Genomic DNA, 23757 nt, shown 5'->3' on the forward strand with positions numbered 1-23757 from the left:
CATGTTACCATGCCTGCCAACCCAAGCATCTCGCAATCAACTGTTCACAGAAGGCACAGATTTCACATGAGACGGGTAGGAAATAAATGGGCTTCTCGATCTTCGATATATTCGAGGAACGGGGATCAGGAGCGCGCATACTTGGGATAGTGTTTGCCAGGAGTGCCGTAATCCTCTCCATGGCCAACATTTCACAAACTGTGATCCACCAGTAAGGCATGGACCAGGCCCCTCTGGTGTTTTTCATAAGTGGGCTCTAGTGATCTTGGCCGCTAGGAGTAGCTGGGCTGTCGATGAGGCCTGGGGTCCCATGAGCGGGTAGGAACCATCCTCTGGTGCTGTTAGGGAGACTGTTCATTTATGTGCCAATTCGCTTTAACCTTAGAGACCCCAGCTCTTTTGCTGGTCTCTGGACGTTTGAATTTTTACTCCCGAGTGAGTGGGACCTTTTTCTCACTCACTCATGTGTTGTCCTGTCTATGATTTTCTATGTTTGTGATCTCGTGGAATGTGGGTGGAGGTGCTAATGTGTCTAAATGTATGGCTAATCTCCCTCTCAGTGGGCTTCCTCGAATCTACATGTTCCAAGAAACTATGCTTTTGACCCATCATACTATCTCGTGCCCAGCAGTAAGGGAGTTTTGGGGAAGATCTAGAGGGGGTCTCGTAGTAGCTATTGATTGTAATTTGAGGCTAAAATGGGAAATTGTCTGTAGCAAAAAATCGCTCTTGGCAACTAAGCTGGACTTGGGGAAGCGGGGGGGAATGCCTACAGCCTATTTTGTTACTGAAACTTTATTGGAACCCTAGAAGGGTCCCGTTTTAAAGACAACAAAGAGGTCCTGGGTGATATCTTGTGTGCTTGGTACGAGATGGGTAGTGGCAAACGCATCATATTAGGAGGTGGTTTTAATTCACTTAGGGCCAATGGAACCCTTGTGGAATGATATTGGGGACACACCTTATCTTCACCCTAATATAAAACGAGGTATTCAATGGGACCACTTTCGGCAGATTGGGATATGGCATTGCTGGAGCATTCTCAGTCTTCGCTTTCACCCAGACACACTAGGTATAGAGGCGATCGTAGTTCCAGGATTTATTTCTTCTATATCGCAAATGGCCTCCGGAACAACTGTAGCTATTTGAAGCATATTCCTACTGAACTATGAGATCACGCACACCTATCTTTTTCCTTGAGTATTGCTATCCCGCCTTTCCTCTTGAGACCGGATTTCGTGGGGATTTCTACCAGCAAAAGGGGACGCTAGTCATCTGGAACAGAAAGACCATCCTTAAATGTAACCTTCTTCTGACGGCCTCTTTGTTGAATTTGACCCACCCCGTTCCCATGTGAAACATGATAGGATTTGAGGATTCCTATGATAACATCATTTCGGCGTGCGCCTACTAAATCGGGCTCCCTTCTCCTAAGGTACATTCTAAATTGGTTATTTGGGTGACGGAAGAGTATACTATTCTAAGTTACTCAAACGTAGGGAACTGGCTGCTATAAAAAAAAAGTCTTTGACAGCATCTGATTTTGCGACCCATAAATCAAAATATCCCAAAGAGACAAGAACTTTGCTAAATCTTTGAAGATGGATGATTGTTAGGACTCATCAGACTATGCTGGAACATCTCTATAAGGGGATGGATGGAACATTTTGGCTAACTGTGTCAATAGGACTCTCGAGGCTACTGAGGGTGTGATGGATTGCCCTATACAGGTTAACGCTTGGGTCGATTTACTATGCTAACAAATATGCCCTGCCTGCTAACTTTAGTGACACAGGAGGACTTGATTTGGGAAAACCTGTGGAAGGTCTATGTACGTGGGAAAGAGACATCTCCTGGGCTGTAGGTAGATTCAAGCCGTCCTGCACTCCGGGACCGGATGGCATGCCTCAGTTTCTTCTCAAAGAGGCACCTAATTTATGGGCTGCCCTTCTGAAGCCTATGTTTGACGACCTCTTTCGGACACATACTATTCCTGCCTTTTGGGTGCAATCTATATCATTCCCATTCTACTCCTGAGGGACCTCAACCGCGTGGTAAAAAATGGCAACCTTCTGAGTCAGTTTCAGGTGGGGTTTAGGGAAGAAATGGGTACCTCTCTCAACGCCACCATTCTGGCCCATCTGAGACACTATGTACATCGTACACGTGTGGGGGATGTGTTTTTTTGTTTTAAAAAAAAAAAAAAAATTTTTTAGCATCCCTGGCCATGTCCTAGTGCTTTTGACAATCATTAGATCTAGGCTCTGGCTGAAACTGTTCGAATTGAACATACCTCTTAAGCTTGTCCAGCTTCTAGCGTTACTTCATAGACACACTACCATACGTGTACGACTTACAAAGGAAGGATCTCGATCGCAGAAGATTCATTGGGGTAAAACAGGGCTGTACTTTGGCACTCATACTCTTCAACTTGTATGTGTGTGATGTGGAGAGACTATGGCAGGATCCCTCCAATGCGCCTGCCAGGTTGGAATGGATTGTCTTCGCAGATGATTTTATCCTGCTAGACGGAACTCTGCGAGTGTCATGGTTACTGGGCAGGAGCCCAGCCCTCAACTACATACAGGGTCCCAATGGACCCAGTCTTGGCGCCTATGGCACCAAGCTCATTTCAAAGTGTGCTCAGCACACAGAATACCAGGGGCACGTGCAGCAAGGCCCAGCGGAGCCCGATTATCACAGGGAAGGCAGGTGCAGAAGGAGGAAATAGGTGGGGGCCACAAGGCGGAGCCTACAGGGAGTGCCTGGGGCCAGGCTATATAAGCGAGCCCCACCCGAATACTGGCGCTTCGCGTTAGTTTGCTAACTGCAACGTAACGCTTACCGCCGACTAGAAGACTCTTACCTGATCTAGCACGTGCGCTTCCAGTCTCCGGAACCCTTCGCCACCTACCTGGTGCAACACGCGCACTACCATCGGGAGCCGGATATCGTCCTCCAGCCATTGCCAACCCGCCGCACCTGCAAAGAGAGCAAGAGACACAAGGTGAGCGATCGCACAGACCTTAACTCGTCAAAGCGGCATTACTTACGAACTTGGTGCAGCTTCAGAATCCACCCGCTTACCTACCAGTGGTGGAAACTCCCGGAGTTGCTTCCTTTTGCTATCACACGCTCCTGGGCCATCTTCATTGCTACAGGGGAGAAAGAATAAAATACCATTACAAACAATATCCCTTGGGATTGTGTACAAGGACACGGACAAGAAGAAAGTCATAAACACTTACCTTCAAGACGGAATGGTCACAGCCGGTCTGGACCTCCGCAATTAGGACCAGTGACGTAACTAGGTCCATCCGCAACGCCCCTGCTGAAGGAAAGCAGGATGGAGAGCTCGCCCTTACATATTATCAGGTGAGCCTGCATGGATAAACTGCTGCGCACCACATTCTGGCACGAAAGGGCGGAAGGGAACCGCTACTCTAACACGCTAGCCTCATTGTCTCTCATCCTCTCGCCGGAACAGGTTCAACCTTCCAGGCCCACGAGAAGCCGTTAGGGGGGGGGGGGGGAGCACCCTGAGGGAGTCCACTCCAGGGAGGGCTCAAACTGTGCCCCAATGCCCCCGCAGAGACCAGCTGAGCGTAACAGCGAGGTCTGAGTAGGAAAATGCAGCTGTTCGTCAAATATGCTGCGGTTAAGTCTCCTGCCCAGTGCGTCCAAATCTAAGGTCTTGGTCTTCTTGACGGGAATCAAGGTGCAGACACGCGTTTGGGCAATGGGGCTGGAAAATGTGGACCAGGTCAAGGCCATCACTTACTTAGGCTATAACCTCACTAATAAGGTTAGCACTGAATTTTGGAGAAGTAGCCTATGTGACGAGTCAAAAAAACTAACCACTCAGCTTAATGGTTTGCAAATTCTCACTGCTCCCTTTTTTAGGCGCTATTATCTGGCTAAGTTTGAACGCCTCATCCTGTACGGCCTTGACTTGTTTTGCAACGACATGGGCTCTATCTTGAATATCATACAAGGGAAGCTTTGGAAGGAGGAGCTAGGTCTTTCCATGGCTATCCCGAACGCGGTAATAAGACGAGAGTTCTGCCTGGTGTCTTTCAAAGCTGGATATTTCTGGAAGCAGCTTGCTATTTTCAGGAAATTGATTGATTGCCCCTAAGGTTGAAGTCTGTACTGGTCTCTATTGGGGTTACAGTGGAAGACCTTGTGCAGCGTCCGAGGATTGCTAAGAGGATTCTCTTCAGGGCAGACTGGGTAAGAGACAGTGGACTGCATTGCTTCCTACTCAACCTATGGGGAGTATTCTTATTTTCTGCATGCAAGAGAATGCACACCGCTATACCTTCAACGATTTCCTTGTGCCAATGTTCGCATGACGTGTATGCTTTTTTGGCTTAACCAATTCCCCACCTATGAGAGGATTAAGTACTGGAAGGACTCCTCATCATTGTTTCTGTAATTCTTCTAACTACAACTGTAGATTTTGTGGGGGTGAGGACTCTTCCGAAACCTAGTTACTGTGTGTTCTTACTTGAACAAAAAACGCCTGATGTGTTTCAAGGATAAAATTGGTAACAACACAGATGTGTCCTTGAACTTATTCTGGTGTAGATATATGTGGGGTACTAACCTCTTTTATTATAGCCTTAAATGTATTCTTAACGTTTGTAACAGAATTTGACAAGAAAAATCTAAAATCTGCATGTTCATGTTGTGGTATGCTTTGATATTCAGAATCTGGAATTATTCGTATTCTCCTTTTTATTCTTCATTTACTGTTTTAATATTTTTTTTTATGGGTGATGCCTTAATTTTCTTATTTATGTTTTTTTTTGTGTAAACCGTGAATGCAACAATAAAAAATAAAACTGTTTTATGGAGTCTGGTAAACTACATAGGCATATGCTTTTGCATTGTGTCACACAGCACCTTCTTTGTAGTGCCACTGAGAAGTCCCTTGGACTTCCCTTAATGTTTAACTACATTTTCTTCAGGTGAACTACTGTTCCCAAGAATAGTAAGATTACCCCTTTCTTACTTAACAGCACACACCACCCTATCTGGAGTGCTGGGGGATTACATAGTAATTCCCTTAACCCATTCCTCATGTAACATTTTGTTACCCTAACTCACTTGAATGGCTGTGGCAGTGGTTTCTTTTTTACTACCTAGTGACATGTATCTGCAGGCGGATACCTCCGCTCCAGTGCTGCACCCAAGGGTGACCATTTTCTTAAAATGGTTCATTTTTTTGCCATTTCTTGTTAGTTTCTTCTGGGCTTTTACTGTGTTTGCGTCAGGTTTGAGTCCTTTGTGTATTTGCCTTTGTTGGGCTTCAGCCCTGAAGTCAGCCCATGCTCCAGTTTGTCTGCAAGGGCAGGAAGTGAGGGAGGGTCCCGAAACATCCCTGTCCTTTGTCTCTAGGTGTGCCTCAGTAAAATCAGTTCCAATTGGCCGGCTGGAGGACAGCCACCCTGCTGTGTGATGGACAGCCTATGGCTGTGAATAAATGGGAAGTTGCATAAAAAGTGAGGTTTTTTGGGACTAAGAGCAGATCCGACCACTGGAGGACATCATCTGAAGCAGAAGATGCCAGCAGCACCAAGTGGCCAGTGAAGCCCTGCAGCTGTGCTGACCCTGTTTTCGAATCGACGGGGAAGCCCCGCAAAGGACAACTTCCTCCCTTAGGCTGGTGGGACCAACTAGCCTCGAGACGAACTCTATTTTGGCGCAACCCCCGACTTGCTGCGACTTTATAAGGCTGCAGAAGCCCAATACCTGGGGTACCTCGACCACCTGGGTGTGCATTGTCTTCCGAAGTCCGATTCCAGACAGATCTTCGTGGGCATCCAGAGGACCCTACAGATTTTGCTCTCTAAAGGCGACTCCTCTTGAGTTGCTGTGATTTTCTCATTTGAACACGGACTATTTAAGAACATTTTTCTAAGAAGAGCATCAGAACTTTGACTTTGCCCCTTGACTTTGTATGCCCTGGCTCACTAAAGGACTCCTTTTGAACCTATTGGCTTTGGCAGTGCTTGTTCCCCTAAAGGTCCTAAATTTTAAACACTTTAATGCTGTGATAACGGACTGCATGCATCCTGTTGGGAGAATCTAACTGTTCTTATAACCTTTTAGTATGTTCTGATCTAACCCTAACCTGTCCTTCCTTGATAAATCAATATTGCAAAGTTGATACTATATAAATGCTATACTGACCTCAAATGATGTCCCCTCCGGGTGCTTGAACATTTGTAACATAAGAATGAATTACTTACCTGCTTTATTGTTCACTGTTTGAATTGAATCCTACCTTGGATTAATGTTACAGATAATTACTGCTTTTTAAAGAAAGCTTTAAATGTCCTTGTGTATAAATAATTTATTATATAGTGTTTCATTGGATCCTTGTATTTACCGGTTTTATTGTACACCTCTACAGCTCACGTTACCCCTCTTGAGATAAGCCTGGCTGCTCAGTCACACTACCAACCTGTGTAGTACAGGCCTATATTAAATGGTGGGTTACCTAAAAAGTCTTGTGTTGTCCCACACCAGTTGGACTGCGCTAATTCTTACCCAACGATGTAAGACCACCAGGGGGTCAAAGGGAAGTTGAGCCCTGGTTATAGTCTTAATTTGTGCTAAGACCTCCTTCCAGTATACAGCTATAACTGTGCAGGACCACCACATGTGCAGCATACTACTCCCCTCTCCACACCCATGTCAACATCAGTTCTGACTGCTGCAGGGATATGTGATGGAGCCTCGCCAGCGTGGGGTAACACCTATAGCAGAGTTGTATTGCTCCCTCTTTTGTCTGCATTCACCTGGAACTAGAATGTGTTCGCTGCAAGATCCTCGCCCATTAATCGGTATCGGTAGAAATTACCCAAAAAAAATGTTCGACCTATACAAAAAGGTTGTAAATGAGACACCAAAGGTTCGAACACCAAAAGTTCGAACCTTTGGTGGCATGCATTTAAAGAAAAAAAACACTGCCGGGGCTGCAGCGGTGTCCCCCCGCTCACCATACTATACAATATGGTGGGTGGGTGTTGTGGGGGACACCCCGGCAGCACACCCGAAAAAAAAAAATGGGGGTTGCGGCTGTGTCCCCCGCTACAAGAAAAGGACCCTGCAGCGCCGGTCCTGTTCACAAAAGTGAAAGGGAACTGGTGCAAGGTAAGTATGGTGGGTGTGCGTGCGTGGGTGTGTTGTGGGTGGGGGTGTGAGTTTTGTAGTGTTTATAATATAATGTTCGCATGGGAAATGTACATACATTATGTGTTCGTGCTTTTCCCATGCAAACTTCTCCGTTGCAGTAAAAGAAGCCGCAGTCGGATCACACAGATCCCATGAATCATCTGGAATTTCCCACCCTAAGTCTTGCTCCCATTTAGTCATATAAGGGTGCTTACTCCCACCCTCTGGGTTCTGCAGATTCCTATATAAATGTGAAACCTTCCCAGAGCTCCTTCCTTCCAAGGCCGTAAATTCAATCCCTTTGGGGACGCGGCTAGCTGCCCTCTTGATTCTCGGGTTGGTGATCCAGTGCCTAAGCTGGATATAGCGGAATCATTTGGTTTTCTGCAAGTTCAATTTGGCCTTACAATCAGCAAAGGTCAGAGTTTCCCCCTCGTGGAATAGATCCCGGAGTTTCAGTGGGAAGTCCCTCTCCTAGTCTGCGAAAGCCACCCTGCCAACCCCCGGAGAGAAGTCTTGGTTACACATAAGAGTTGTGAGAAGGCCCAGTCCCCTTGTGATCCCCAGGAGCTAACGCACTGTATCATAGTGCACTGGCGTAACAGTCGTGGCCAAGTTCACCCCCTGCCCTCTGGCTGCTATCAATCAGAAAGGGAGCTCATGCAGTGGGGCTGACAAACCTGCTGTTTCAATATCCTTCCAGCGCGAGACTTGCATCTCCAGAAAGTAATTTCTCACGGACTGGACACTGAGCCCCCTGCAAATGGAGCTTTAAATAAAACCTTCCTCTGACGCCGACCCCCCAGATAAATTCAGCTATGTGCTCCTGGGACTCCTCAAGGTCCCTTGCCCGCACCTTCAGAGGTAGCCCCTCAAACGCCTAAAAGAGCTTCAGGAGCAGGATCATCTTTACAGCCAGTATCCGGCCCAGCCACGGGTTGGTCCTGGGCGTCCTTTATCAAATCTGGCAGATTAGCTCCCACCAGCGAGTCGAACTCCGCGGTGTCTGAGACTCCCAGGCACGGCAACCTATCTGACGCCCAGCGATGGCCAGAGCCCCCTCAGTGCATGTGCAGGGTTTCACGGGTTTGTGACATTTGTTTACATTGACCCTAAAGCCAGACAATTCACAGAATTCATCTCAGGCCTTTGTTAGTTATGGCAGGGACCTAAGTGGGACTGAGAGGAAGCACAACAAATCGTCGGCATAGAGTGCAAATTTGTGCATGTCCCCTAGCAGTCACCCGAGGGATCAACGGGTTGCTCCGGATGTGTTGGGCCAATGGCTCCATCGCCAGGGCGAGGATGAGTGGTGAGAGCGGCCAGCCACGCCTCGTACCTCTTTCTGCTAGGATGAATTGGGAGAGCTGACCATTGACGTTTACTCTCGTCTGGGTTGGGGGGGGGGGCTTATAGTTGGCCATCAGAAGGCGAACAAAGTTTGGGCCAAAATTGCAGTGTCGTAGGACTCCTTGCATATGTGCCCAATCCATGCTAATGCCATCCAACCCTCTGCGGAAATGATCATGCACGCTTTGCCCCACTATAAACCGTTTTTGGTCCTGGTCGATCAATTTGGGGAGAACCCCGGTCAGCCTACAGGCCAGAACTTTGCCATACACTGTTGTCTCGACATTCAAAAGGGATATTGACATGTATGCTGAGCGATCTGCCCCATACAGCACATCTCTTACAGGTGTGGTCACCCAGGGACTTGAATCCCGGACCAATGACGACTCTGATGGCCTAAAGAATAATAATTGGTCTCTTCAGGACTGAGACCCATCAGCCAGAAGTGAAGGCAACAGCAAAGATGGCTCCTAGAAGACATTAACCTACCCGAGCATTTGATGGTTCGATGGGCAGAGAGGGGCAGCCATCCTGGGCAAAATGGTCCCACAACATAGACAATGATGGCAGCGACCCAGTTCGGCCTAAACTATCAGGAAAAGTGGGATATAGGTATCATAATACTCTTCTTGGCGAATGCATCTTCCCACAGCAAGGCGAACACCACAGGTAGTAAAACGGGAAAGCAGCAGTAAAATGACCCAGAGACTGCCTCAGTCACAGCCAATGAGGAGGATCAAGTGGACAAAGAAGACTGCCTGAAGGGATATCAACATCCAAAATCAAAAACGAAGCTAAGGTGACCTACAGCCAGACCGAAGACCTACCATGTAATTAAGTAAACCTTCCTTGTAACAGCGCCACGATGCCCGGGGGCTGCTTTGTGTGCTTTATAAATATAAAAAATAAAATATATAAATATATCCAGGCAGCGGGCCAAACTTGGTCTCAAAATCGCAGTCCTTTTTTGTCATAAAATCCTGATCGTTTTTTGATGTGGGTTTTTAAACGAACCATTTTTTAAAAATGTTTTTAATTTGACAAAACCATGCCCCTTTTAAATCTTTGAAAAAGGTATCTAATTACTTGCAGTGCCCTATGCCCATCTATGGAAGAAGAATTTGCTTTGACATTTGGTAATGTGCATATTTCTTACATGCATCAGATCTATCTTTAGAACCCATATCTTTATATTTTGACTAGAATTACTTTGCCCACGTTCTCCCCAAAGGTTATCACTGTATCAGTATTCTCTCCTTTTGTTTCAAGGTGCCATGGAAAAATTGAACTTCAAGGGTTTAATCCTAATTCTTGTGACTGATTTCTACAAGGTGCTCGATGACTGTTTGACATTCATTAGAGATAGTTATTGTTTGTTTTCTGGGGGAAGAGAATGAGCTCTATGATGAGTATCGTGGGAAGAGGCTGTAAATCTGAAGATGAGCTAAGCCTTTTTTTGCAGTAAGTACATTTCATCGCCTTTTGTAAACGACTACACTTAAAAGATATAATGAACTGTACTAGACGTAAAACATTACATGTCTTGTATTTAAAAAGGGCCAAAAAGCTGGTCCTTTTGATGGAAACGGTAACCCATCCTTGCCAACTCTTCCCTCCAGTCTTTTAGGAGATGTGACCATCCAACAGTCCTCGCACACATTCTGTATAATGTCTCTTCACAAGAACTACCTTTCCTCTTGCCTTTAACATCCAAATAGGTAATTAATTGTACTAAACTGCATACATGATGTTCTCAGTAGCTTTAACTGATTTTCCACAAAATACAATTTTGATATTATTCTGCACCAACCCAAAGTTAAAATATGATAATGGGAGTATGATTAAACTTGTGTACAATTCGTTATCAAAATTACTTTAAATCTTCCTACAGTACTTGTTTATGTTTCCTGTTTTGAAAAGTTTCGTAGAGACGAAAAAAAGCAGGAGCCAAAGTGACCACTTTAAGGGGATACATTTTTCTTAATTCCTGCAATATATACATAATCACTCCTTAGATCATATTACAGTATCCTTTGTCAAGGTTTCCATTTAAGAATGAACCAACCCATATAACATTCAACTCAATACTTTCTCTCCAATTAAATCATGTGTAAAGCATTCAGAATCCCACATTTATCCCTTGCCCTTTGGTTCTTCGAACAGATGGGGCCTATCGGTCCAGGCATGACTTGCCTTTTTGTGTTGGCTAGTGGGTGCCATTCATTAAAGCCCTTTATCACTCTTCAGTTTTTGCAAAAGTCGGTCACGTATCATGAACCGTAACGGGACTCACTCTCATCCCTTCATTACATGCTAAATTCAGCAGGCTGTAACTTTGAAAAATGAGGAAGTCCAGTGTTTTTCAAATGCACATCACTTGTAATTGCTTTGGTCTTGGCTTAATTGTATTAATGCTGGCTTGTTAACATTTTTACAAGTTCCATGTGTGCCTGCTTTTCAGTTTGCAGCCTTTCATCTGGGAAATTCGGCACTCTCCTGAGTGGATCCTGGGACACTACCGCAAAGGTGTGGCTGAATGATAAGTGCATGATGACCTTGCAGGTAGGAGTACCTGTTCCAGAGATGATCAGTGTGTGCCCCCTCACAGGTGGTATTATGGTGTCCATCTAACTACTTAATTTTTCCCATGCAGGGGCACAGTGCTGCTGTGTGGGCAGTTAAGATCTTACCGGATCAAGGCCTTATGCTAACTGGATCTGCAGACCGAACAATAAAACTTTGGAAGGCAGGCCGATGTGAGAGAACCTTCACTGGTGAGCATTCCTCCATTTTCCTGGATTCCAGGGTGCAAAATGTTGCATCTTATTTGAAGCAGTGAATGGAAAGCCTTGCTTTGTAATATCAAGAAGCCTGTTGATGGCTATGGTGGATCACTTGCATGCAATCTTCTTGCAAGGAGAAGGAAATGTTTGTTATGCAGTTGAGAACATTGTAAATTATCAGTGTTGCAGAACTGCTCTTAAAGAAATGGATACCCTGATTTGCTAATTTCTTTTGTTTTTGTTCACACACCCATTCATCCCTTTTAACAGCACTGGGTGACCCAAAACATGCCTCATACATTACCTTAAACCACAACACTCACTAAAAAAACGAAATGCAAGAATCTGCATTCTTCTCAACTGCCACTCTGCACCTACTCACACACATGAAATCAATGAGCTAATTAGCAAACATTCCCCACATATAATCTTTCTTAAAGAAACATGGCCCAAATCCCACCACACACCTATTATCCTTGACCTGCTTCCCCACACTATCTCACGCACCACAGAGAGCCCACACAGACAAGGTGGGGACAGTGACTATGTAATGGTACTCGGCAACCCCATTCATATCCTTTGAAGCACTCTCTCACTTGCTCTTCTCCCTCACACCCACATTGCCACCTTTTTCCACGTCAATTAACCCCCTGCGCCTCCAACACACAATCCCAACTTCCACTCCAATTGGACTGACTTCACAACTAACCACTGCTCCCCTGGCATTAATCTCACGTTGGCAACTTCAACCCTGGTAGGAGCCATCCAGACAGCAATCCCATATTAAAGGGTATCCTTCCTCCACTCTCCCACTATGACCTCACAGAGCTGGCAATACCTGGGGCATTTTGATTTCAAGCAAAAATCATGTCTCTGTGGAAAATCAAATCTGGGTGTCGTGGTCAGACCACTTTGCTATTCACTTCATGCTCACTCTACTTACTACATGTTCGCTCTACTGCACAAGAGTACCCCCCCCCCCCCACCCTTCCCACCTGACACGCATCCTACTGGCCCCCAGCCAGAAAAACTACAAATAGTTATCTACCTTTGACAAAATCTGACTTAAAATTGCCTCCCTTACCTACAAATGCCTTAACCGAGCACTGCCATACCTCACTTGCCTCCTAGTACCGCGCTTCAAACTCTCCACTATTGGTGTACATAGCTTCCCAGTCAAGGCAGCTCAACTGTGGAACTCCCTGCCTCCCGCCCTTAGAGAATACCAATCATTCACCAAATTTAGACAGAACATGACTGATTGGCTGAAAGAAAATGACAAGTAAATATCCTGATAACCACTCACTTAACTGTATATATTCCTCTTCATTGTATATTCCACTGTATATTGATTTGCTTACTATGTGTTAGTCCACATTGGACACTTTCTCTGTGCTGTAACGTGATCACTTTATATTTAGCCGCTTACGTTACTTACACTGTATCTGTATCTATTATAACTAAGCTGAACGTATCCTTTATATCCTGCGCCCTGTTGCCCCTGGGTCTGGTGCGCATTATAAATAAAACAAACAAACCAAACACCCCACCTTAGCACCACTCATACCAGCATCTCCTCCCCACACGCACATCCCTCCATTCTCCTCAACAATTAAAACACCTTCCTCACACAGGCTCTCCACAAAATTGCTCCCCCACAAATCACAAAAACCCCAAAGCCACCACCATAAACCATGGTTCAACAGCTCCCTCCTCTGTCAAGCAGCAAGCCAGATGCCTAGGAAGAGTCGGTCCAAAATACCCATGCCCTGCCACCAGAACACCACTCAGACGCTGCTGCAACAAATAGAAAACAGCCACACGCAGAGCCTACCATTACCTCCAAGAACTCCAATCTGCACAGAAACTATTTACCATGGCCAAATTCCTCTATAACCACCACCCACACCTTCCACCCCCTGTCCACTTCAGTATACAACTGTCATGGACTACTTCAACTCCAAAATACACATCGGACAAGCCCTCCCACACCAATTCCCAAACAATCCAATACATGGGACCCCTTCCATGCCATAGACCAAGACACCATCATCAACCTTACTACTGAAACAAAACCTGCACACTTCCTGGATGATGCATGCCCACCTCAAACTGCATCCAATTGCAACACCACCCTAGCTCCCCACTGGCACAATATCATCAACTTCTGTCTCTTGCATGGTACTATCTCCTCTTGCTCCCAAAACTGGACACTTCTCACCCATCCTAAAAAAATATTTTTTTAAAAAAACACCTCTGGACCGCACAGTCCCTGAAAATGATCGCCCACTATCCTGCCATACCTCGCTAGAATCGTGGAACGCTTTGTAACTACCCAACTGCAACAACAAATCACCACAAACCACTTGCTCAACCCCTTCCAGTCTGGATTTCGACCTGGACACAGCGTTGAGGTCTCTAGACTTCACACCCTCAATGACCTTCACAACATCACTGACAAAGGACACAACACTAGTCATACTCCTTGACCTCTCTGCAGCCTTTCATACAATTCACCACACCATTCTGGTTAACATACTGTTCCACAGGATGAAACTCTCGGGGCACTGTCCTCAACTGGTTCACCTCATTCCTTACTGAGAGGACACCCTTTGTCTCCATGCCTTCTTTTCAATCTGACACCACCTGATCAAGTACGGCATCCGCAAGGCTCCTCCCTGTCTCCACTCCTCTTGAACCTATACGTTAAAACCCTTCGACGGAAGCTTAGCAAACACGACACCTGTTTGACCCAAGACGCAGATGAGACACAAATATTACAACTCGAGACATAATCAAACGCTATCTCTCCACCATCACCAACTGGATGGCCACCCATTTCCTCAACTTAACCCTTCCAAAACGGAATACCTCCTCATATGCCCCTCCCAAACACATCTGTGATGTGTTCTTTCGAGCATTAATCTAAAGAGAAAGAGGACATCTTACTTCACTGGTGACCGTACAGTATGAAAACTGTGAAATGTCTCCCTGCGGCTCGTGTGTCGCCGTGTGGCAGTATGGTAAACAGGGGGTCGGGGGAGGGGAGAGGTGGATTCGCAAGTACCTCTAGGAATATCGGTGTGACTGCCTGCTGGGTGGTGTGTCGGGACAGAGAGACGTGGTGGTTTCCATGTGGATCTTCATTTGTTGAGTATGCGCGTTGGGCAAACTTGCGTGAGCATTGGTCTGCCATTAAAGCGGCAGAGCATTATGGTTTCCATGGGGATTTGTTTGGTGTGTGCGCGTGCATGCGCAAAGGGAAATCTCGCTTGAGGCTCGGTTCCGGGTACCTAGGGGAAGACCTGTTACTGTGGTGTACCATCCGCCTAGGGAGGCCTTAATGTAAAGATGAAAGTAAAGGAGCGGTGTAATGCACAAGCTGGGTCTAATTGTAGGTAGCTCTCGACACAAAGTGTAGTGTCTTAACCAGTGTAGAGACATGGTAACGTATGGTCACGTTATGTGTAGGTTTAGGGCTAGAGTGTAATTGTACCAGGATCTGTTGTGTTGTAAGCATTTTGCTTGTCTCGCACAGCAGGGAACCGGGATGTAATATATGACCAATATAGATGGCACCAGAGGGGTGTGCTATCCGTTCATTGAGATGTCACCGGCCATTATCTGACAACTGGCTGTCTCATTGATTGGTTGGTGTGAGGCTGGTGTTTATCTGTCAAAGTAAGATGGTATCGCGTCATTGAGGCCATTAATGTTAGTCTGTAATCTATAGATCTACCATGCCTCTTTGTATTCAAGTGCATTTTTTTATGTTGGTATTTAGTCGTACTATGTCAATCGCCCACCGTACTAGATCATCAAATCTCTGTTGTAACTCAGTATGATGTGCGACCAATGGTGCTGTCTGTACCTCGCACCTGATTCTTGAGTGGTGCTCTCCAATTCTTTTGTTGACTTGACGTTTAGTCTGCCCCACATATCGTAAACCGCATTCGATCACATATATCAATTTATTGGTCTTGCATTTTGAGAAATATCTGAGTCCATTATTTGCCCTCTATCTCAAATGATTTTGTTTTCCTGGTTAAACGCCACGATGTACAATTTCCGCATAGATGGAGTCCTGTGATTTCTCTCAGTGCCCATAGTGCACTTGTGGTTTCTTTTTTGCCAATACGTGCATGTTGGATATTCTTTGAGGATTTTCCCTCTTTTCAAAGCCAACCTTGGTATGGGTTAATCCAGCAGGATAAGTTGAATTGATGGACATAATTACTTGAGGGTTGCTCTTATTTTGCCCGTAGCTGGACTAAATGTTGACGCATGTGAGGATGTCTTCCTCACTGGTTATGGTCCTTGGAGTAAGTAATGTTTCCTGTTTTATGGCTGATTGGTGCCACGTGCCAAAGGGAAGGATTTGTCCTTTTCGGAGCTACTCTGTGGCTTTAGAAAATGGGTTCAGGACAGATTTAGTATCTCTGTGGTTGCTGGAAGGTGCTGCAAGCGTCTCTGGTCGTCTTCTTCAGGGATTCTGTTCCAGTGATCGAATTGCCTTCTGCCTCAGTTTCCTCGCCTTTCATCAGGAACCCACACTCATCCTCTGTAAACTCTCCCTGCAGTTTACAGAAAGGGGCAGGTGGCTGTCCAATCGGGGCAGCCAACCCGGCAGTGGGAACTAATTTCTCTCGGGCACACCAAAAGACAAAGAGCAGCAGGGTTTCGGGATCCTCCCCTGTTTCTGTCCTCGCAGACGCGCTGGAGCCTTGGTGGGCTTTAGAAATGGATTCCTGCCGAAGACAAAAGTCAAACTAGGACCTCCCCCACCCAGGATGGCAGAAGGATCAAGAAAGGAAAAGCACACAAAGAAAGAAGCCACCATTGTGGGTCAATGGTGACCCTTCCATGCATAACTGCAACTGTGGAGACAGCCTGTGAGTAAAAATTGCACAAAAGTCGGTAAAGAAGTCTTTTGCCACCAGCCATAAATGTTTGCTAGTCACTGTAACAGAAATGTTACAGGAGCTGAGAGAAAGGGGATAATATGGTGGTGTGTGCTGATCTCACAAAAGGAAAAGCTAAGAAGGATTAAACATATCCCTCTAAAAATGAGGACAGTAGATATGGAAAATAAAGGAATGTAGAAAGGAGAGCCCAAAGGGCTCCCAGCAACCCTGCACAAAGGTTGCTGTGTGCTGAAAAAGTGAAAAACAGATGCATTTAAAAAGTATGGAGAAAGACCCCATAAAATAAAGTAAAAACATAATGAACCAGGTTCCCATGGTCTGAATGTGGGGGTTTGGGGGAGGCTCCCTCTCAGTCAGGGGAACAAGAAAAAGGTCAGAGTCCAGCAAAAAGTGCTGGGGGTCTCTCAGGTTGAGGGGATTTGGCATACATATAAAATCTCCCTAACAAACACCAGACAAGCAAGCTAGCATCTCCTACACATTATACTCTGCAAACTAACATGCACACAAAAATAAGCATTTACCCCAGTGGGTTCCCAGGGCATGGAACATATTCTCTTACTGTGCTTTACCTCCAGAATTGGACCTTCTATGCCAGGCAACACATTAAACATTGAGAAGTCTTGCCCCTGTAGCCCTGGTTCCTCTGGGCTGTGTCGCGTTCCTGTTAAGTTGACACAAGATGTTATGTTATTTGATATTTATATAGCGTCTACTGCCATTAGTATGACTTGGTAGCGATGTGGTGGATGAACGTCCTTCAGAATACAGTAGTCTGTATAAACATGTGAATAAAAGGAGGGATGCAATGCGAGCGTACAGTAATTGACATCCCATAATAAGCAAAGATGACTAGGTTGACGCATTTTAAATCATGCAGTGCACATTGCCAAGCCATAAGGAAAGACTGCTATATCAGTGGCTATGTGACAACTGGATCGAATTTTTCATGGGACTCTGCTGTATTCTGTGGGTTGCCGTTCAAGAGGAGGCAAGGGTATTGTAAATAGTCTGTCAATCCCTAGAGCAACTGTCTACAGTTGAGGGCTCTTTTTGGTTTGTTGGTCTTCTTGTCTGTACCATCTCGTTATTGACGTAAAATGTAGTCTAATGGATACAAATGTTGCAGCGATAATGTGTAGTCACCTATAGAAAAATACTCAACTTGTCTGTTCTATTGCCAGTTTCCAGGCCCCCTGGTCTTCTAGAGAGAAACTGCTCGCTAACCCCCCGCCCTCCCTTTGTTGACTCACACAGCTGAGTACACTGAATGTCCCTTTCCCACCTGGAAGTTCTGACTGCCTGATCCTTGTCGCTGGCCAAAGATGCCAAAAGGCCACATCAATTTCTTTCAAGCACTGCCATTTTTCCGTTCCATGACACATAAATATGAATGCTGACGTCTATCAAAGATTCCACTTCCACTCATACATGTTGACCTGCATGCTAATCAGTTGGTGACCTTCCCCTTCTCTCTCCCGCTTGAGCCACTCTTAAGTTTTCATGTGGCATGTCTACTCAACAAAGCGTTTTGTGTGTTGTGACGAATCGCAGGTTTTCTTCCCTTCACCCCAAGAGGGAGCCACCCACTTTGAGGCTCGGGAGGCGAGCCTGCTCTGCAAGACCTACCCCTAGGGTTATGAGCTACTGGGACCTCAATGGGAATGACTTCCAACTTGGGGGCCAAGGACTCCCATTCCGATGAGGAAACCCCTGCATCCAATACCATAGCTGCCTATATGGAACTGCCAGTTATGTAGACTGATTTGTCATCCTTCTATTTGGCTTCCAGTAAAGTGGGAACAAACTAGCCATACAAAGAAAAAGGAAATGTCTTTTTAAAACGATACGGGTACATTACTGGGACGGGTAGGTCTTGGGGAGAGAGCGCATGGAAGCGGGGGAAATCCCCCTGACATCATTATGCTTTGGAGAGAAGCGAAGCAAAGTTGCGGAGCCTGCACTGTTTGGACAGGCAAACGCCAGATTGATATGCCGGAGAGTCGACTAATCCTGCAACGGGATAACCGTTGCCCGAAGGGTATACAAAGTCCCGCACCAGGTGGTGGTGTGATCACAGCTGCAACATGGTGGACGAAGGGTACAGCTAACGATGCAGGGACCGCCTGAGGAGGAAGTGCTCACAGCTTCCTGCTGCTCGCGTCGGATGGCATTCTGCTGCTGCTGAGCCAAGAACAAAACCCCAACGAGACTATATACAGAGAAGAGGAATTGTGGTGGTGGGAGGGGGGGGGGGGGTCCTGACTGCGCCAGAGGCCCGCGAGGATCCCCTGCGTCAGAAGAGACACCAGGGAGAACTGAAAAGAGGGAGGCTGCAGGGGCAACATATGAGAAAGAAAGAAACTTTGCCTAATCGCGCATATCAAAGCTGAACATTAAATAAGCAGCATTGGAGTTATATAAAGTCCATAGAATGCGTGAGGAATAACGCTGTATGGGAACTCCTAAAAAGTGGAAGCAAATCCCTGGGAGGAAGAGGGAAGCGCCCAAGTACAAAGCCTTAAGGAGAGAGCCCATCACAACCAGTATGACAAGTGTTATGAAAAGAGACTGTTAAGCGACCAGAATCAGAAAAGGGAAACTCCATTACCAAGTGCCCAGGAGAGGGGAAACCATAGTTGGCACAAAGTCATACAAAAGCCATGGACGATTAACCATCAAACATATAAACGCTATAAGGTGAAAGACACTGGAAAGGGGGAGGAGAGTGGGGGTGAGTAAGTATTCCAAGAAACGTTATCATACGTTTGCCATTAAAGACACTACAAGACCCACAAATATATGGGAAGAGCTACAGGAGCTCATGAGGGAAGTCTCCAAGAGACAATTAGGGAAGAGAGTTGAAGGAAGCACATATACTCAAATGTGTCTGTTTAGAATCAGTGACCCCAGAATATAAGGTACTGATTGGAAGAGAAAGCTGCTGGAAGGAAGGCAAGAGAAGATGGATATTCCTTTGGCCCCTTTAGGAGTTATTCATGTTATAGTATTAGGGTCAGGTAGAGTTAGGGTTTGGGTCAGAGGACACTTAATTTTTGGACAGACCACACCTTAGGTGATTTTAGATGGGTAGGACTTTTTACATATTTCATTACTGAGACGTAACCTGTCCTTAATGTGTCCGACTCCTTCTTATGACACGCCACATTGTTTATGCATAGAGCATTTTGTGTAGAAGCAGAGGTCTGAGTGCTAAATCAAAGCACTAAAGCTGCAGGTAGCTGAGGGGTGTGGGAGCACTGCCAGATGCCACCCACAGTTAAGAACCTAAATGAACACAGACAGTTCTCAGAAATTAATACATTTTGGGAAAGGACGACACCGAAACACTATCTACAGGAGAACAAGATACCTCGAGGTTTAAGAATTCTCATTCTTCTGGATTTTGAGGATCCGTTAGACACAGATCTTTTGTCCGATTGGGAAACCAATCTCACCACAAGCTCCAATAAAATGTTGGAACTTCTGGTTGAGCACGCTACACGTGAACATTCACGTACAATAGTTGATAGCTCTTGAAACTTTCAGCCTCAGATGAAGAGTCTGTGATGACTCGAAACACGTGTCAGGCTACTTCGTTATTAAACTCATTGGACTCATGAGAAATCCCTCCTTCTTTGAATTAATTGGAACACCTGTCACTATTGCACTGTTCAGCGCAGTGAGACAGAACTGTCTGTGTTCATCTAAATCAAAGTACATTTGACAATTGCAAATATTATGCTGTGGGAGTGTAGAGAAGGGCACCTGTGATGTGAAATATGCAGAAATGACATGGAGTATTCCCCCTGCAGAGTTTGCATCGCTAATTTACGTCCAATGTGGTGAATCAAATTCCAGGGTACCAGCGATCCAGGGGTTAATATCGGTTTCTAAACCATCCATCTGCTCTGAACCTCTAATAGTTTGGATTAAACATGCATACAATGAACTCCCTGTCCAATTTTGGTAACGTGTATGGAAACCAGGCTTATCTCCTCTAAAGGTCGAGGATCGTTGGTTAGTTGTAACACAGCGAAAATACAATTCTTACCCAATGATGAAAGGAGTGTCCAGGCAAGGTTGTATAAAAATATCTACTTTATTATCACAACAGACAGTCTAACAACACTACCTAATTACAACCCACCCTCTAAAGGTATGCAGTGGACGGATGGTTTCTAAGAAGGAAAAGGGATGCACTCTGGATGCTGACAAGGAGGGTAGTTGGTATGGTTAATAACCACAACAGTTTAAGGTTTCTTGGCTTCAGCACAAAGGGGGTGGGGAGGTCTTAAAATGCCTCTAGGTGCCTTCTGGGAAGGACCAGGCAGACAGAACCACAATTAACCTTTTGCTGTAGGTGTTCCTGGTGCTTGACTGAGTCGAGTCAGCTTCAGGGTGCTTTGCATGCTTCTGTGACAGTTCGAGATCGGAGTCTGCTGTGATTATCAGGCGGCAAGACAGCTCAGCGAGCGAAGCTAGATGAACGGCTGTGGGCTGAACTACATGGTGGCTCGGGGCCAGGAATCGTCTCGTTCGGAAGCACTGGTCGAGACATCTAGGATGTCTTTAAGCGACAGCAGCTTGACAACGGTGAGCATTGCTGTCTGCTGCTGATCGAGGAACTCGACTGGCTCGAAAATGTCCTTGAAGGTGGACGTCGGTAGATGCTAGTCGAGGCACTTCTCCCAGCTTCTTTAATGAGCTGTGTCCTTTAAGGCAGACGGACAACAGTTGTGGAGTGTGTTGCAGGCCTTCTGACACTTGCTATCCAGGACGCTTGCTGCAGAGCCTGGTGGGCCACGCTGTGTGCTGGCTGGGTACATGTTCTGGAGCGGCCAGAGGGTCCTCAGAGTTCTGTTTCTCCCTCTGTTCTGGGAGAAGTTTAAGGGAGGAAATCTTGCTTTCCTCTTTGGATATCCTGGCCTTCCTTCACTGGCAGAAGATGTAAGCAAGACTGTAGCTCTAGCTAGGGTCCAAGGTGGAGAAGTTATTTCTTGCATCTTGTAAAGTCTTCAGGTGATCTGCTTAAAGAGAGGCTCCAGCTCTCTTTTAAAGCCAAGTGGACCACAGTAATTGGTGTAGGCTAAGCCAAAAAAACGGAGGTAAAGAGGAAATTCAGGCCTCAACCCGAGAATCCCTTATTAAGGTTCAATAATCTTTAGACGCAAACAATGTCGGGAGCCCTGGATTCCACTGCAGCAGTGTTCCACGCTAGACCAAAAGCTTACCTTGGCAAACCAATCCTGGGGCCCCTATCAACAATTTTCTATATGTGTGAGGTCATAACCAGAGTGCTTTGCAACAAGAAAATGTAAAGGGGGCGGGGGGTCCTACAGGAACAAGGAGTGTCCCAGAACCAATATGGCGGAATCCTCCTCAACACAAAGGGCTCTGGACTCGCTCATTGTGCTACTAGGTCCCACCTTCATCCTGTGTGCTGTGATCGAAGAGTCTCTCTGGTTAATGGATCTCCCTTTGGTTCCTAATTAAAGCGGCAGGTCTCCCTTGGAGATGCTGAGAGACCAGACTGACTTATGCAAACTACATTTTGGTATCTTATGAATGGGGTCCCCATAGCGGGGGTTGACTACTGCAACCAACATTAGACTCGTACATGTCAGTTCACTCTCTTTAATACTGAGAGGCGGCAGCTGGCTTCAGGTTGACACAGCTGCATATGAAAGGTTTGTGGTGTTTCCCGTCTCCTTTATATTCTGCAGCCATGCCCCCTGGGGCCCTGTTTGAAGTACCCTATGTTGGTATGTTAATCACTGCCACCAGCTGCAGGGCCTAACAAAGAGCTAGGTGGTTTCATGGAGCCTTTGTCAGTAAATCAGGCTGACCATGGTGGGGTAGGGAGGTGGGGGGATAGTTGGGCTGGACTTGCCCTTCCTAGAATGACATTGTGCCCTCCACAGCTGTCACATTCCAACTAAATGACGGGATGGACTGTGCATGTAGGCTGTGTCCATGTCCAAGTACACTGGTCTATGCTTTTGTTGTGGTATGAACATATGAAAATGTGTGTGGATTAGCCCCACACATTTTCCTGAGGTAGGTCTACCATCATTTCATTTATTTAAAAATTTCAAAAAAAGCCCAGGGAGCCCAATGCAGATGGTCGAATTCTTCACATCAACATAACCTTTGATATTTAGTAGACGTTGGTGTCTAGGAGCAGCAGTTTGTCAACGTTGCCCATCTCGCATCCTTTGTTTGCCAACATTTGTACAAAAGGAGAACAATATTGAGGGAGTTTGGATGCTAGGATACTGATAATCCAACCAGAGCACAAGCTAAAAAAGTAACTGGCACATACCCAAGTGCATGTCTCACCAAAGACGACTGTACACAATAAAGTAGCAATAAGAAAAAAGAAATGCAGTTCTGGCTAAACAAGTGCTCTACTACAAAGAATGCTCCTAAAACAGGAAAAATGTACATTAACCGCAGGAACAAATCGTTTTTTCCTAAAAAGCGACATTAAATGTACAAAAAAGTTAGAATTGTTCATGTAGCCTGTAACAAATACAGATGTCAAACATCATAAATTCCAAAAGAACTACTATAGTTTACATCAGAGCAATTCTCTTTGTAGGTGTGTCCCCAGATGCTACACTGAAACTTCTTGGTTTCAATATCGTATGGAAAGATGTCTGTCCATTTAGGACACCCACAATTTAATAGAATTCAAAGGTCACCCCAAACTGCAAAAGAACACCTGTGTAAACCTCGTCCTGAAATAATCTAATGTCCCGTTCAAAACATGACTTGGTATTTTTGCCATGCTAACAGTAGATTTGGTTCCTGGATTTAGTTACCTGAACTGATCTGCTTCTACAATGAACTGGTAGAAATATAATGACCCGGTATCTAAGGCTTTTTCCTCCATCGCCTTCATTCCTTTATCACCTCCTACATTATGGCTTTGTTTGAACTGCCTTGCGTTAACGTTTTAGTGGCAGACGTCTGATCTGCATACACATTTTGTAGCATTTAGTAAGGACTACTCGTCAATTTAAAAACGCCGAAATGTTACTTGGTCAATACAGATATCATTGTAGTGGTCATTGGTCGTGTTGGATGATTCTGGAATAAATACGATTTCTCCACAGAACTGTCTAACAATGCATCTTTGTTTCTATATGAAGGCCATGAGGATTGTGTGCGAGGACTAGCGACTATAAGTGAAACTGAATTCCTTTCCTGCTCCAATGATGCCAGTGTGCGAAGGTGGCTGATTTCTGGCGAGTGTCTTCAGATCTCTTATGGGCACACCAATTACATTTACAGCATTGCAATCTTCCCATCATCACAAGGTACGGCTGTAAAATCGGTTTTATATAGAAATGTAACATAGCATGGACACATTATTTTCCGGAGCACATTGCATTAGAAAGAGGTTTACATGTTTTCTGGTCTTCAGTAAATGTTAATTGCATGGCAGCAAAAGCTAGGATTGTTCGTCTTTTACATGTTTTTGTTTCCTCAAAAAAGTAGAGAAATAC

At 45.5% G+C, this 23757-nt stretch overlaps 1 protein-coding gene across 1 annotated transcript in view; it reads left to right on the top strand.

Annotated features, from left to right (window-relative positions):
- Nucleotides 1–23757, top strand: part of PLAA (phospholipase A2 activating protein) — an 801260-nt gene that overhangs the window by 119887 nt on the left and 657616 nt on the right. The window contains exons 3-5 of the mRNA XM_069630922.1: nucleotides 10997–11097; nucleotides 11189–11309; nucleotides 23401–23568. Of these exons, the coding sequence (XP_069487023.1) occupies nucleotides 10997–11097; nucleotides 11189–11309; nucleotides 23401–23568 (390 nt within the window). The remainder of the gene's footprint in view (nucleotides 1–10996; nucleotides 11098–11188; nucleotides 11310–23400; nucleotides 23569–23757) is intronic.

The sequence above is a fragment of the Ambystoma mexicanum genome, chromosome 6q, assembly GCF_040938575.1.
Source record: "Ambystoma mexicanum isolate Mex_15411 chromosome 6q, UKY_AmexF1_1, whole genome shotgun sequence".
Classification (NCBI taxonomy): Eukaryota; Metazoa; Chordata; class Amphibia; order Caudata; family Ambystomatidae; genus Ambystoma; species Ambystoma mexicanum.